Source organism: Arachis duranensis, chromosome 1, assembly GCF_000817695.3.
Source record: "Arachis duranensis cultivar V14167 chromosome 1, aradu.V14167.gnm2.J7QH, whole genome shotgun sequence".
In the NCBI taxonomy this organism is placed as follows: domain Eukaryota; kingdom Viridiplantae; phylum Streptophyta; class Magnoliopsida; order Fabales; family Fabaceae; genus Arachis; species Arachis duranensis.
Window position 1 is genome coordinate 1,010,191 of NC_029772.3, and position 15,046 is coordinate 1,025,236.

The 15,046-nt window shown below is 35.8% G+C and overlaps 3 protein-coding genes across 5 annotated transcripts; 2 read left to right on the forward strand and 1 right to left on the reverse strand.

Moving 5' to 3' along the window:
- Positions 1–1,337: 1,337 nt before the first annotated feature.
- Positions 1,338–7,625, forward strand: LOC107474210 (photosystem II D1 precursor processing protein PSB27-H2, chloroplastic-like). The gene is made up of 4 exons (XM_021128064.2): positions 1,338–1,348; positions 6,475–6,560; positions 6,644–7,056; positions 7,266–7,625. Exons 2-4 carry the CDS (start codon positions 6,479–6,481, stop codon positions 7,401–7,403), a joined length of 633 nt encoding a protein of 210 aa, XP_020983723.1. The 5' UTR covers positions 1,338–1,348; positions 6,475–6,478; the 3' UTR covers positions 7,404–7,625.
- Positions 2,248–5,665, forward strand: LOC107485624 (uncharacterized). Its single transcript, XM_016106188.1, has 7 exons — positions 2,248–2,396; positions 2,748–2,886; positions 3,556–3,906; positions 3,999–4,478; positions 4,560–4,756; positions 5,055–5,244; positions 5,384–5,665. The coding sequence occupies exons 1-7, from the start codon at positions 2,248–2,250 to the stop codon at positions 5,663–5,665; spliced, it is 1,788 nt and encodes a 595-aa protein (XP_015961674.1).
- Positions 7,626–7,727: 102 nt separating the features above from the next.
- LOC107473905 (imidazoleglycerol-phosphate dehydratase, chloroplastic) lies at positions 7,728–11,636 on the reverse strand. Of its 3 annotated transcripts, none has more exons than XM_016093689.3 (10): positions 11,208–11,636; positions 10,746–10,913; positions 10,373–10,643; positions 10,151–10,275; positions 9,806–9,910; positions 9,447–9,539; positions 8,911–8,985; positions 8,644–8,706; positions 8,254–8,363; positions 7,728–7,975 (listed from the first exon to the last, which is right to left on the reverse strand). In XM_016093689.3, the coding sequence occupies exons 3-10, from the start codon at positions 10,605–10,607 to the stop codon at positions 7,948–7,950; spliced, it is 834 nt and encodes a 277-aa protein (XP_015949175.1). In that variant the 5' UTR covers positions 10,608–10,643; positions 10,746–10,913; positions 11,208–11,636; the 3' UTR covers positions 7,728–7,947. The 3 variants fall into 3 exon arrangements, with proteins under 3 accessions (XP_015949175.1, XP_015949013.1, XP_015949067.1); XM_016093527.3 differs by having other exon boundaries at positions 10,373–10,656; XM_016093581.3 differs by having other exon boundaries at positions 10,373–10,662.
- Between the last annotated feature and the right edge of the window lie 3,410 nt (positions 11,637–15,046).

Genomic DNA, 15,046 nt, shown 5'->3' on the forward strand with positions numbered 1-15,046 from the left:
TGCGGCTGTGCGCGGCGCAGTGGAGCGATGGACAGCCTTCTCACTCGTAAGAAACGCGCAGCTGTTAGGAACAGACGCACAGTACCACTGTGGAGAGCAAGGACAGAGGTGGAGATGCGACGGTATGGTGTGGAGGAGAGGCAGCGGTGCGACGTGAAGGAGAGACGGAGCCGTGTCTATATTCTGGGCGAGGTGGTGATGGCAGTCTATCGCAGCTTCTTAACCGCGACGGTGACGGCATTTTAGAGGAGGCAACGGGGGAGACTGCGATGAAAATATTGTTTAAGATTTGGTGTGGATGAAAATAAATAACGAAAAAAAATAAAAGTTAAAAGTGAAATTAGATTGGAATATTTTTCATAGTTATTGAACTTAAAAATACAGTCTATTATTCATGTTATTCACACCCACATTGTCTATCCAACAGAATTCAAAAATTAAATATCTTAGATACACCCTAATATATTACATATGCATAAATATACATATATCTAGGATATTATGCACCCGAGGTAAAATTAAAAAAAAATTAGAATATCCAAGTTATGTTAATCGGATTTGATTTTATTTTTTTTTTATTTCATCTAACCAGATCAGATGGCTATAAGGTAAAAAAGGTCATTAGCTCATATGTTTCCAATTTTACAAAACGTACCCAAACCTTTTCCTAGTAACAAATTTTACCTTTTCACTTTTCGGTTTTCACCACTCAGGCACTCACCATTGTTTCATTAGCATGTTGCACCGCAAAGCTTGGTTTAGTGGCAATTATGTTTGCTTTACTAGGAGGTGCATTGGGTTCAAATCTTAGTTAGGTCTAGAAAGTTGACATATGGAAGCTATTGAAAAAGGGAATGGGTGTGTGTAAGAGGTACTTGACCAAAAAAAAAAAAGCATGGTTATTAAGTCTGGTTCGACTCAGTCGGTTCAAAAGAAAATTCGATCATTTAGTCGGACTGAGCCGCTTGTGAACCGCTTAAGCATCAGATCCGCCAAAAACCAGGTCGACCCGTTCGGTTTTCAGTAAACTGGTGACTCGGCCGGTTTGTATGACTCTAACTCTTCTGCCTCACCTCACCTTCACCCTCAGACTCTCAAGGAACGTCACTCTCATTCTCAAACTATCTCTTCTCTCCTATTGCCACTAGCCCACTAGAGTCTCTCTCAGTCTTACTAGAGTCTCGTTTCAGTCACACTCGTTAGTGTCTCGTCGTTCGTCTCGTCTTGTCGCCGGCGTCTCAACTTCTTGCTGCCTTCCCTGAGCTCCTCGTCGCCGGCGACAGAAGCAACTCGTGGGGTCGTTCGTCGTCTTCTGGTTTCGGGTCTTCGCCGTCGCCGTGGACCGTTGGTGAGTCCCTGCCTCATCGCTTCCCCTGATCTGTCTTTTCCAGATTTCACTTCTCCCTGTATTTTGAGATGTTGAATTGCTAATCAATTAAGTTGCCTTGTTGCTGAACTAAATGTTGCTGTAAATCATGAATGAAGTAGGATTTGTTGAATCTGTTGCTATAAGTTGAATTTATTGCTGTAAGTTGAATTTATTGCTAAAAATATCAATGAGCTAATTTTTTTGGTTGATGAAAATCATTATGAGCAGGGACAGATACATGGGGGGCAAGTAGAGGCCTCCCCCCAACTTAAAAAAAAAAAGTAGTAGTCACTAGTTAGAAGCCCAACCTAACATAAATAAAACATTAAAATTTAAAAAAATCCCTAAAACTAATTCTGTTTCTTCACCTTTCCTATTCTTTTCTAATCCTTTTGTTTCTTAGAGCATCTCCAATGGAGAAGTCCAATTACTATTTAGTCAGAGAAAAAAGGAATTGGACCGTTGGAAGGAACTAACGTGAGTTCCTTCACGTTTTTCAAGAAGAGAGAGAAGAGGGAGTCCCTCTAAATGGAGACTCCTATTAACCAATATATAATTAACAAGTGGCAAGTAAAATAAAAAATAAATAATTATATAAAATATTAATTAATTAAATAATTATATTAATTAATTAAATAATTATATTATATAATTAAATAATAATTAATTTTATAATAATTATAATGACTAATTAAATTAAATAACCGTTAAAAACTAGCCGTTACTATGTTACTGTTATTGTTAATAAATTAATATTTTATTACTCTATATATACCACTTAGATACACTTCTATTCTCACACTATCTACTACTCTTCTTTATCTTCTTCCAATTTTACGAAATCAAAGTTCTGCTACTATTATTTTTTGTTCGAAAAAATGGATCAAACCAACTCAACTCTTTCTTCAATTACTTACAAAACTTTCCTCAAATTCCAAATACCCAACAATCTCAAACCTCAAACTCTCAAGTTCCAAATCAAAATTTCACACTACCAATTGAAAGAGGACTTGATTGAACACATATGGTAATTTCACAATGCTTGTCGTCAACTATAGAGTTTAATTATGTTTTTCTTTATATTAAGTAATTTTACAAATTAGTGTAACCCCGAATTATATATTGTGTATTATTGTTATATATGAATTTATTTAATATTCATATCTTTTAATAGTGAATTATTTTTAAATTTAAATATTTAAATTACATTATTGAAAAAAATTAATTACATTAATTTTAAGTATTTTAATTAATTAATTAAGTGGGACCACAACAGGGACTAAAGTTAGTTCCTCCTAATGGAGAAGAGAGAGATGCTTTGAGTTCCTATTTACTGTTTATGACGCAAAAGCTGATGTGGAGTTACTTTTTATGACAGGTGGGCCATAAACAGGAACTGGGATGAGTTCCTTACTGGAGATGGTCTTAACACCGTAACACGCGCCGTCCTCAGTTCTCAGTGGGTCATATCACTGCGATACTGCCATTGCCCATTGCCGGTCTCTAGTAAAGTCAAGGTATTTATTTTATTTTTCAATTCTTTTATATAATTACATAAAATTATTAATTAACAAAGTACATTGTTTTATTATGGAATAATTTAATTTTATTCTTTTGTATTTACATAGACAAATTATTGATCTATTTTTAAGATTTATTCTTTCTTTTTTTTTATTTTTTTTAATAAAATTGATAGTAATTTAATGAAAAATTATTATTATTGATATTTAATTAATAAAATATACTTAGACTTTGTTTATTCATGTAAGTATATAATTATTTGAGTTTTTTTTTCAGGTAAAAAGAAATTAGAACATTTTATGATGAAAAAGCAAAGTAAAATTGATGCAATTTTTAAGAGAAAGGTTACTGATAATGTTGGAGTTCAAACAAGCCAACCCTCTAATCCTATTTCACAAGAAGGTCAAGTAAGTGAGCTCTCTAATTTTACTCAAAATACATATCAACATGAAACCAAAGTACCAAGATTAGAAAGAGATGTTGATATCTCTTTACTAGAAAGGGATCCAGGAAAGCGACGTCCAATTTGGCAGTATAATGTCAATGAACGTGATAAGATTCGTAGAGCATACATAATAGCTGTGCCATATCAACCAACAAATATTAACTATCCAGCTTCTGGTAATAACAATCATCGTTGATATTTTCAATCTTCTTGGTTTAAGAAATTTTCAAGTTGGTTAGAATATTCACCAGAAAAAGATGCTGCTTATTGTTTGCCTTGCTACTTGTTTGGTAAACATTATGGTGCTCGTAATGATGGAAAAAATGCATTTTCAGAGTTAGGATTTAGTAACTGGAAGAAAGTAAATAACGGGGTAAATTGTGCATTTGTATGTCACGAGGGTTCTATTCCTAATTCTCCCCATAATTTATGTGTGAAATCTTGTGATGATTTAATGGCTCAATCTAAGCATATAGCCAAAGTTCTTGATAGGCATAGTGATGAAACTATTACAAATAACCGTTTAAGGTTGAAGACATCTATTAATGCTATTCGATGGCTTGCATTTCAAGCATGTGCATTTAGAGGCGATGATGAAAGTCTTGGATCTTTGAATAGGAGAATTTTATTGAGTTAATTAAGCTTTTAGCTTTCTGTAATCAGAATGTTCATAATGTTGTCCTTGAAAATGCTCTTGGAAATGCTCAATATATATCTCCCAGTGCTCAAAAAGATATATTGCATATCTTTGCTAGAAAAGTGCGTGCAACAATTCGAGAAGAAATTGGTGATTCTAAATTTTGTATAATTATTGATGAAGCAAGAGATGAGTCAAAGCGAGAACAAATGTCTGTAGTTTTGAGATTTGTAGACAAGCACGGTTGTGTTCAAGAAAGATTTTTTGATCTTATACATGTTTCTGATACATGTTCTTTGACATTAAAAACAGAAATTTCATCAGTTCTTTCTCGTCATAATCTTGATGTCCAAAATCTTAGGGGACAAGGGTACGATAGAGCTAGTAATATGCGTGGTGAATGGAATGGATTGCAAGCTCTATTTTTGAAAGATTGCCCTTTTGCTTATTACATTCATTGTCTTGCTCATCGATTACAATTAGCACTTGTTTCTGTAGCCAAAGAAGTTTGTTATGTTCATCAATTCTTTTCAAAACTTACACTAATTGTGAATGTTGTGACTGTTTCTCCTAAATGTCATGATCAGTTAAGGGTTGCTCAAGCAAATAATGTTGCAAACTTAATTACCAATGATCAAATTGTGACAGGTAGTGGACTTAATCAAATTGGTACTTTGCAAAGAGCTGGAGATACTAGATGGGGGTCTCATTTGAATTCTGTACGTAGCTTGTTATGCATGTTTGATGCTACTTGTGAAGTTCTTGAAAAAAAGCACCGAAGAAGGTAATTTCTCCACTCGTGGTGATGCTAGTGCTGCTTATGATGCTATCACATCCTTTGAATTTGTCTTTATTTTGCATTTGATGAGAAATATTTTGGAAGTTAGTCATGATCTTTGTCAAGCTTTGCAACGAAAAAATCAAGACATATTGAATGCTTTAACTCTGGTTTCTACTACGAAGACTTTAATCCAAAGAATGAGAGAATCAAGTTGGGAGGCTTTCATAAAAGAAGTTATATTATTTTGTGAGAAACATGAAGTTGAAGTTCCTGGTATGAATGTATTGCATATTCCTAAAAGAGGCCGAACTCGCAAAATTGTTGATCAAATTTCAGTAGAGCATCATTACCATGTTAATTTATTTCTGGCTGTAATTGATACACAATTGCAAGAGCTTAATGGAAGATTCAATGATAATATGATGGAATTGCTTACTTTAAGCTCAACTTTAGATCCCAGAGATAATTATAAGTTCTTCGGTGTCAACAAAGTATGTGAATTAGTAGAACGATTTTATCCAGGTGACTTCAGTGACCAAGAGAAATTTCACCATTAGAATGCAAGCTCAACATTATGAACTTGATGTTCCTAATCATGTTGAATTAACTAACTTGTGCACAATTTCGGAGTTATGTCAAGGATTAACGAAGACAGGAAAGTCTTTAACATATCCTTTGATTGATCGTTTGATTCGCTTGGTATTAACTCTCCCTGTTTCAACTGCTACAACTGAGAGATCTTTCTCAACTATGAATATTGTGAAGAATAGATTCAGAAACAAAATGGAAGATGAATTGCTTGCTAATTGTCTTTTGATTTACATTGAGAAGAAGATTGCTGAAAGATTTGACACAGATTCTATTATCGATGAATTTTATGATACGAAGAATCGACGTGTACCACTTCGTTAGTAAAAGGTACACTTTTTTGCACTTTAAATATATGTTTTCAGTATATTTTTGTAATGCATCTTACATTATAATTTATTTGCATATATTTTTTTATATTATATATATTATTGGCCCCATAATAACATTCCTGGATCTGTCCCTGATCATGAGTTGAATTGTTATTGATTATCATCACCAAACATTGAATTTGTTACTGACTAAATAATCACTTAGCTAAATTTTTTGTTGCTGTAAATCATCTTTGAAGCTAAATTTTCGGTTGATGAAAACTATCATAAGTGAATTTGTTGTTAAAATTATCAATGAGTTGAATTTGTTGCTGTAAGAATAAATTTGATTCTTAGTATTGATACATTTGATTCTTGCATAGGCAGTATTTGGTCAAGTTCTAAATTTTTCGGATAAAGATATAAATGCCAATTTTGAGATCAGTCCTGTTACTAGATTTACTTATTGTATTATATTTTGCTCTTTTGATTTAAATTGAGAAAGTATCCTGTACTCATGATTAATTTATTTTTTATTTTTGCATCATTAGTTATGTTTAAGAATTGATACTTAATTGTTATTAATGTGTTTGTGAAGACATGCTTTTGAATTTTTTATTTTAACTTTTTGTTTATTTTTGTAATTTTATATTTATATTTAATTGTGACCGGATCAACCGGTTCAACTAGTAACTTACTGGTTGAACCAGTAATTCGATAACCCAATCGTATGATCAAATCGTTTACCGGTTCGGTTCCGATAACTATGGCCTTGTGTATTTGGTGGATGTAGCTTAACATTTCTTAGATTTGTTTACAAAGGAGGATGGCAATTATCCTTGCAGCAAACATGTGTTCCATTACAAGTTCCAAACCAGCTCATGGGATCAAAACCTTTGATTTTGTGGGTATGTATGTGCTAAAAATTCAACAACATAATTGCACCTAGCAATAGGTCATTCATTTATTAACAGCTTCAACAATATAACAGATAAAGAGCAATCCAGATCTAATATTGCACTGCCTCCTTCGGAACCTTCGTCGAGTCGCAGGCAGCTTATAGTCGATGTTGGTACTTCATTGGTTACCACGGCGTGCCAGTGTGGTTTCTCTCCATCAATGGTGTGGGCAGAAGAGAAATCATCTGACAAAGAGGATGATGATAACAAAGGGATTGTTGGGGCCATCACATCATTATTTGATCCTAATGAGAAAACAAAGAAAGGGAAGGTGTTGCCAAAGGCTTACTTAAAGTCAGCGAGAGAGGTTGTGAAAACACTGCGTGAATCTTTGAATGAACCACCTGATGACATTGCCAAATTTAGAAGAACTGCAGACGCAGCAAAAGAGTCAATTAGAGAGTATTTGGGGAGTTGGAGGGGGAAGCAGATCGTTGTTCAAGAAGTATATACTTTCTTTCAACTCTAAGTGCATTCTGTTTAGATCTACTTTTGTACAAGAAGAAAAATGTTTATATTGATTCATTTTTCTTGTATAAAAGTAGATCTTTTGTTAATAAGATTATGCATCCCAAATTATTACACAAAAGACAAGTTATTCTATTACTACTCGTTATCAAATATATTATCATGTTTTGGGTTGATTGCTTGCAGGAATCATACGTTATGCTGGAGAAGGCAATTAGATCTTTGGCGAGTTTTTACTCGAAGGCAGGGCCATCTGCACCACTGCCAGAGGAGGTTAAGTCTGAGATATTGGACTACCTAAATATTACTGAGGAATTTTTGTAGACCATCGTTCAATAAATCACTGTTTCAAACCAGGACACCTTATGGTATATAATATTTACTTCGAAAATCGTTAGATGATAATATAGTCAAATGTATAAAAAATTATCTAACATTCTTAACTATCAATTTCACATGAAAATAATTACAGTTTGCATGTAAATTGCCACTTTAATTTTAGACCCTTATAAGGAGGGTGTTGTTTAGATATATGATGATTGTTATTCTTCCTCGTTAAGATTAACATTTACAGTTACTAAGGTAGGGGGCGGAAAATAGAATCAAGTCTCTAGCACGACAGACAAAGGAGTATGCTGAATGCACTGGTTAAGAAAAAGCGAGACAAGAATAATTAATTTTATTTCTATATCCAAGAGTAAATGTGTGCTACAATATGGGTTTACAGAGGCCAGTAACTTTTATGACAAGTACAGGCAAACAGTACTGGCTCTTATCATCTCTGACATCTATTCTAAGCACCTTCATTGTGGATGAAAGTGTGTGAAGAACTATGGAAGTCCGCTTATATAGTAGTAGTTCAATCCAATTAACTTCGTGACAAAACTCCTTTTGAACTGCACACATAAAAAGGATGCACAATGAACATATTTAACAAGTAAATTTGATATATTCTCATTCAGATAAAAAAAATAAACTGTACGATTGAACGGAGAACTGAGAGCATATTTTTAATTCAGTACTTTACCAATTTTCTTTGTCACTTTAGAGGAGCATGATCATTTTATGAAAGAATGAGGCAGAAAAAGTAACGATTTCGAAATTCCAGCAGAATTATATAGTGGATAAATAAGATTTTCATTATAAAATAAAATCGGGTTCAAAGATATCAGACCTTGGTATTGTTCCACGGCGACGTGGATCGTACTCTGTTGCTTGTCGAAGAGCCCTGGCAAAAGCTTTGAAGGTTGCCTCAATAATATGATGGGAGTTTTTTCCGGCAAGCTGTTCACAGAGGAATACATATGTATTCCGTTAACAGGTTGTTAGACTTGTAATAAAAGAATAAAACCAGAGAAATCTTAAGTTTGAAAATGTATTCAACAAATGAAGACCATGGAAAGAACCATGAGGCAAAAAGAACCTATATGTTCTAACCCATGTAGCTATGGCACCTATATTCAACATCTATAATAATTATACTTCTGTGACAATATGCAGAACTATACTTCCAAATGCAATTTCTATAGCTGATTAAAATGACAAAGAGCTGATGTCTCAATACCTGCCGAATGTGAAGTGTCATACCAGAAGTATTCACCAAGGACTGGAAGAAATGCTCCACCAACTACATACAGGATACTAAGAGTATTCATCAATGAAGAATATATATAAAGGGAAAAGTAGAGCCAACAGCAAATACAATAAGAGTGTCACATTAAAATAAATCTATGCTGGAAAATTTAGGGGCTCAGCAATCTAAAACTTATTCAATAAAATTCTAAGGGCAAATTCTAGGCTCAATGATGAAATAATCAAATGAAAGTGAGACCTGAGTGTCATATGTCCCAACCCTCTGGGTAGGGATGTCCAAATTATAACCTAAATGTGGCCGGCCAGATAAATCCTGGACAAGGTTAGGAAGAAGGATGTAAGTATTAGAACGAACAAATTTATTTGAGGCAATAATCTTACAACAAATGGAAACATAATTCACACTTGAAAATTCTAATTACAATTCAGTAGCCTTGTATGCATTTATTGCTTGAGAACGCATGAGCCTCAATACAAAAGCTAACTGAACTTCAATGGTCCAAATTATTTTTATGTACATTAATCAGCATGACAATTCTGATTGTTTAATTTGCAAATGTAATACCAAGCCTACTCCAATTATCATATGCCTAAGCAAAGAAAAAATCACACTTTCTCCCCTAACAATAAGAAACAACTAAGTGTTGTCCCACTGTACGGGATTGATACATGGATTAACATCACCATGTTCTATAATGAATCCTATTCACATATTTAAATTTTAAACTTTGAATAATGCTTAATGATCATTTCTGCAAGTGGTATGCAAATTACCAGTGAAACGTGTATTAATGCTTCATCAAGTGGAGCAGAGAAGTCACCAAACCGATTAATACCCTTCCTATCACCAAGAGCCTGTAGCAAAGCCTGAAGATGGAGTAATAGACAACACTTAGATTAAACATAATAGTTAAATGCAAAAATCATTTAAAAAAAAATGCATAATTATAAATCTAACTATTTTAAGGTAAGAAACTGAGAACTAACATATATACTGTTGCCATCAATGACTTCGACGTCATTGTGCAAGGAAAAGATGAAGAAAAATATCATATAATGAAGCATGTTACAGTTTCTAGGAACAGACCAAAAAAAAATGAAAACACAGTTCATATAGCTGGTGTTTGCAGTACCGTTCCAATAGCAAGAGCAACATCTTCGTTAGTGTGATGATCATCAATATGTGTGTCACCTGTAGCCTTGACATGTACATCGAACAGCCCATGTGAAGCAAGTTGCTGAAAATACACAAGTCATAGTCATGTTTAGTTTCTGTGACTCATCTTTAGCAGCCATGATTTTTATTTCCAAGTTAGAAGGAAGCAAACTTTTTATGGACAAAATCAACTATGAAATTTAGAACAAAACTTCATCAACAGTTCTTGAAGTTGTGAGCTACCAAGAAGTGTGCTTGACCAGTAATTGAAATTTCAAATTACATTCTACCAATGAAGCAAACATAAATTTAAACTACTAACATCAAGCATATGATCAAGGAAGGGAATTCCAGTACTACTATCAGCAACTCCACAACCATCCAGGTTTATTTTGACCGAGACATTAGTCTCCTTAGTGACCCTTTTCACCTCACCTATTCTAGCACCTGAAAATGATGAATTAAGACATTCAAATTCAATGAAAAGCCACTACTTGATGAGAGAAAAAGGAAAAAGGAAGAAAGCTTGAGGTTTTGCGTTGACCTGAGTCAACTGGCAAAGCTGATGTAGCTGGAGAGTTGTTGTCTCTCACCAAAGCAGCACAAGAGAGGTTTATGAGAGGATCCATTCGGGTGAGACTGCAGTGATTCAGTGAAAAGATTGAAGCTTTGGAATGTAGGGATGTTGGGTTCAGCGTCCTCTGAAAACACCTAACCCTAGATTTGAGAAGCAGGGATGAAGGGCATTTTGGAAGACACGGAGGTGCAGACAGCTCCATTCAGATTTCAGTAACGAATTTCACCAACACATTCAACTTTCAGCAACAACTTCAACTTTCAGCAACAAAATCAGAGTGCAGTGATGAATTACATCAACCAAATTGAATCAGAAAGAACGGGAATTTGTTGGAACTCACCAAATCGGGTTGCAAAGGAAGCTGACGAGGAGGAGGACCCTGACGGCGTTGCTCGAGGCAACAAGACGACAACAAAGACCAGCCCACCAGGACCTGCTGCCTCTGCTGCTGGCGACGACGAGCGCAGGGAACAATAAAAAATCAACAAAATCACTTCGTATTCATAATCTGCAAATCCAATTCAACAATCAACAAAATCATTCACAATCAGCAAAATAATTCATAATCCAATTCAACACTCAACAAAATCACTACATATTCATAGCCCAACTCATAAACCAATTCAACAATAAAATTAACAACAATAACATTTCAACCATTTTAAATTTCAAGTTCAACCTCTGCCATATTCTAATCAGATTCATAAATGAAACAACAATAAAATTAACAGAAATCACATCAATGAATCAACTTTGAAAAATTAATATAGAATATTATAATAACTGAAAAAAAAAAGCTTACATGTTGACCGTTGTTGCAGCGGCAGAATCGAGCAGCGCAGTGCAGGCACCAACACCCGCGGAAGAAAGGCGAGGGAGGGACGGAGGCGCGGCACGGCGAGATGCGAGCACTCACCAGGAAGCACAGCTGCAGGTAGAGAGGCAAGACGCGAGCAGTGGAGCACACCAGGCGTTGGGTGCAATGATGGTGGACGAGCAGAAGACGAGACAGAGGGAGCAAGACCTCTGGCGACGAGCACGCGAGGGACAACGAGCGGAGGAGACGCGAGCGTGCGGTGGATCCGGCGAGAGCACACGATGCGATGAATTCGGCGAGAGATGCGGCGAGGAAGGCGAGCGGCGATGGCGGTGAACCGAGGTGAGAGTGAGAGAGCTGGGGGAGGGGGCGATGCTGTCCCTCTGTGTGGGAGTGAGAGTGAGAGAGCTGGGAGTGGGGTGGGTTACTGAACTAGGCCTAGGGTTTTTTCCTAAATTCTGAAGCGGTTCGGGTTCCCAAAACCGGCCGGTTGGACGGGTTTTACTAGAACAGACTTGGTCAAACTGGTTTTTACAGATTTTTTTTATTCGGTCCTTTGATCTATCCGGACTGATTTTGTGCTGGGTCACCAGTTTTCCGGTCCGACTGGCCGGATTTGTCTGATTCTCACAAGTCATAACCATGTCCCCAAGCATCAAATGGAATCCTATTTGTGAATCTATCAATAAACATTGTGCGTCCATTCCAGAGAATTGGCACTTGCAGCTGCAGCATTTTCATTTCAAAATTCCAACAGACAAATCTTGAGCAACAAAATGTACATAAAAGCTCTCAAAATGAGGAAGAAGTTACTATCCTAAACGACCATAGAAGTGTTACAACAATATGATTCTACATCAAACATCAACCTGACATTAGTTACAGAAAGAAAAAAGAACAAAATGTAGACAAGCTGATAATTGTTGATACAATGGATGAATTTATTAGATCTGTCCCTTGAAATCAATAGAAAACTGATTGCTTACAAGGCATTGAATCTTTTGAAGAAAACATCAGCAGTACCAGAACTTTTCATCCAAACACATTTCACGTGATACGACGTCTTTATCCAAATTCTTTTCTCCCTCCAATACAATTTCATCCTTCAAATCAGATTTTACTTGCAAAGAACTCTCATCAGCATGATTGGGAACAGAACCAGAGACATCTACGACTTCATTTTTCTCCTTGGTAATTTTATCCACCTTCAAGAACCTCATCACAGGCATCATTCATATCAACCTCTTTAGAAGACCAACCATTATCTCCCACTTGAGATTAACGTCATCAGTATGCATGTGACATTTCCCATCAGAAACAGCTTGTGCCAGATTTTTCGCAGAATCAGGGTCCGAACATACATTCACCCAATGCGAAGCAGTAATGAATGATCACTAGAGTCATCATTCATCTCATTGTCAGGATTTGAATTTAGCATCATCGCTTCATTGAGGATCTTCCAGAGCTAAGGAATTCATATCCAACTTACAAGCCATATTAGGCTTAATAACAAATTCATCCCTAGTTTCCATTTTCTCAACATCCGATGGGAAAAAAAAAGTGAAACATGGGTACCATCAACTAGAAGTAATTAGCTGAAATTAGAGTTTAAAAAATGATAATAGAAATAGAATATGAAAAATCGTATAAAAAAAAGTATTTCTCTTTTACATAGAAAAAAAAATACATTAGATATAAAAAGATTAAGTAAACAAAAATAAAAATTTATAAAAAATAATAAAAATTCTGTATAATGAAATAACATAAATTTATTCTTTCTATGATGAGAATTCAGTTAAATTTTTTTATATTAGCAAGACACTGTATAAATTTTATATATAACAAATTTTAATACATAATTAAATTTGCATAATTTAGCCCATTTAATTTTGGAGATCACTTTAATAAAGATACAAAAAATATATTTTTTTTAAAGATGTATACATGTGTTATAATATAATTGAATATTTTTATTAAACTGGTTAATAATTTATTTTTTAATAAACTAAAATAAAATTGGTTTATTATAACAAAATAATAAATCTAATTGTCCATATTATAATTATTAGATCCGATTTTTTTAATCCATTTATATAATCGAAACTGAATTATATTTAAATTTTTTAATTAAAAAACAAATATATCTTTAAATTTTTATTTTGTAAACATTTTTTTATCAAAAATAGAAGAAAAAATTATATCATTTAAACTATATCTCATAAACTTATTTTATCAACATTTAAATCCTTATCCTTAATAATTTAAAAATATAATTAAGTTGCTAAATAAAAATCTAACTGTTCATACCCTGACCCAACGATAAAGGCCCAGGTCCAAATAAAAGGCCTAACCTGAAGGGTTACGCCTAGACAAAATACCGACCTTCACATAAGAAGTCGGTATCAACCACGACTTGGTCTGAAGAAGTCGGGTAAGAGGTTAGCTGGCAGATAAACACTCATTCAAATGAGTAACCGCCCCGAAAATCTCTCTAACCGCTTCATAAAGCTGTATCTTAACCTCCCCAAGATAATGGGGACGGTTAGCACCCTAAAGATACGGCACTACACCAACGGTGGTTATTGGCTCACCATGGAGTTCTCCTCCATCACACACTTGGGCCGCCAAACGCCATCCACCTATTTAATCTCCGGTTACCTACCGTAACATTGGCGCCGTTGCCGGGGACCCGCGAGATCATCCCTCGATGGCAGATAGATCCCACGAAGAAGGCCATGCCGAAACAGATTCTGAACAAGAGAACCTTGATATGGGTAATGGCAATGAAGACAACGACCAACACAGAGAGGATACCTCCGGAGTAAAGAATCCAAAGGTAAATTCCTCAGATGGGCGTGAATCAAAAAAGGACGGACCATCCCACATAGCTGAACTAATGGGATTGGTCCATAGCCGCCTGGAGCAATTGGAGCAAGAGCGGGAAAAACAGAAGGAAACCGAAAGGTACCTTAAAGAGGAGATGGAACGGCGAAAAGAGTTAGAAAGAAAACTCTTACAGCTAGAATCCTCCCTCAAGAATTCCCGCGACGAACAAGAAGATCAACTCCCGGGCGGAGAAGATCCTTTCAGCGAGGACATAATGAGGGCAAAAGTTCCAAGGAACTTCAAAAGCCCTGATATGGACCTCTATGATGGAACCACGGATCCGAAGCATCATCTAAGCAACTTTAAAAGTCGGATGTATCTAGCCGATGCCTCCGACGCTACGAGATGCAAGGCATTCCCGACCACCTTATCGAAAGCAGCAATGAAGTGGTTCGATAGCCTTCCCCCCGAGATCCATCACCAGCTTTGAAGACCTCTCAAGGAAGTTCTTGATGAGGTTCTCAATTCAGAAGGATAAAGTAAAACATGCACCGAGCCTCCTGGGAATAAAACAGGAGGTCGGAGAGCCTCTACGAGCCTATATGGAAAGGTTCAATAAAGCATGTTTGGAGATCCAAGACCTGCCCACAGAGGCAGTCATAATGGGGTTAGTCAATGGGCTCAGAGAAGGTCCCTTCTCACAATCCATATCAAAAAGACACCCCGTTTCTCTAAGTGATGTACAAGAAAGGGCCGAGAAGTACATCAACATGGAAGAGAATGCAAAATTAAGGGACCTGAGTTGGCGACCTGGACCCACTTCCTCATCCAAGGAGAGGGAAAGGGAAGCCAAGAAGAAGGAAGAACTCGGTCTCGAAAGGCCCAGGAAATATCACTCTTATACTCCTCTAAAAACCTCTTTAGTGGACGTATACAGAGAGATTTGCCACACTGAAAGGCTTCCACCCCCTAGACCTATTAAAAATAAAAAAGGGGGA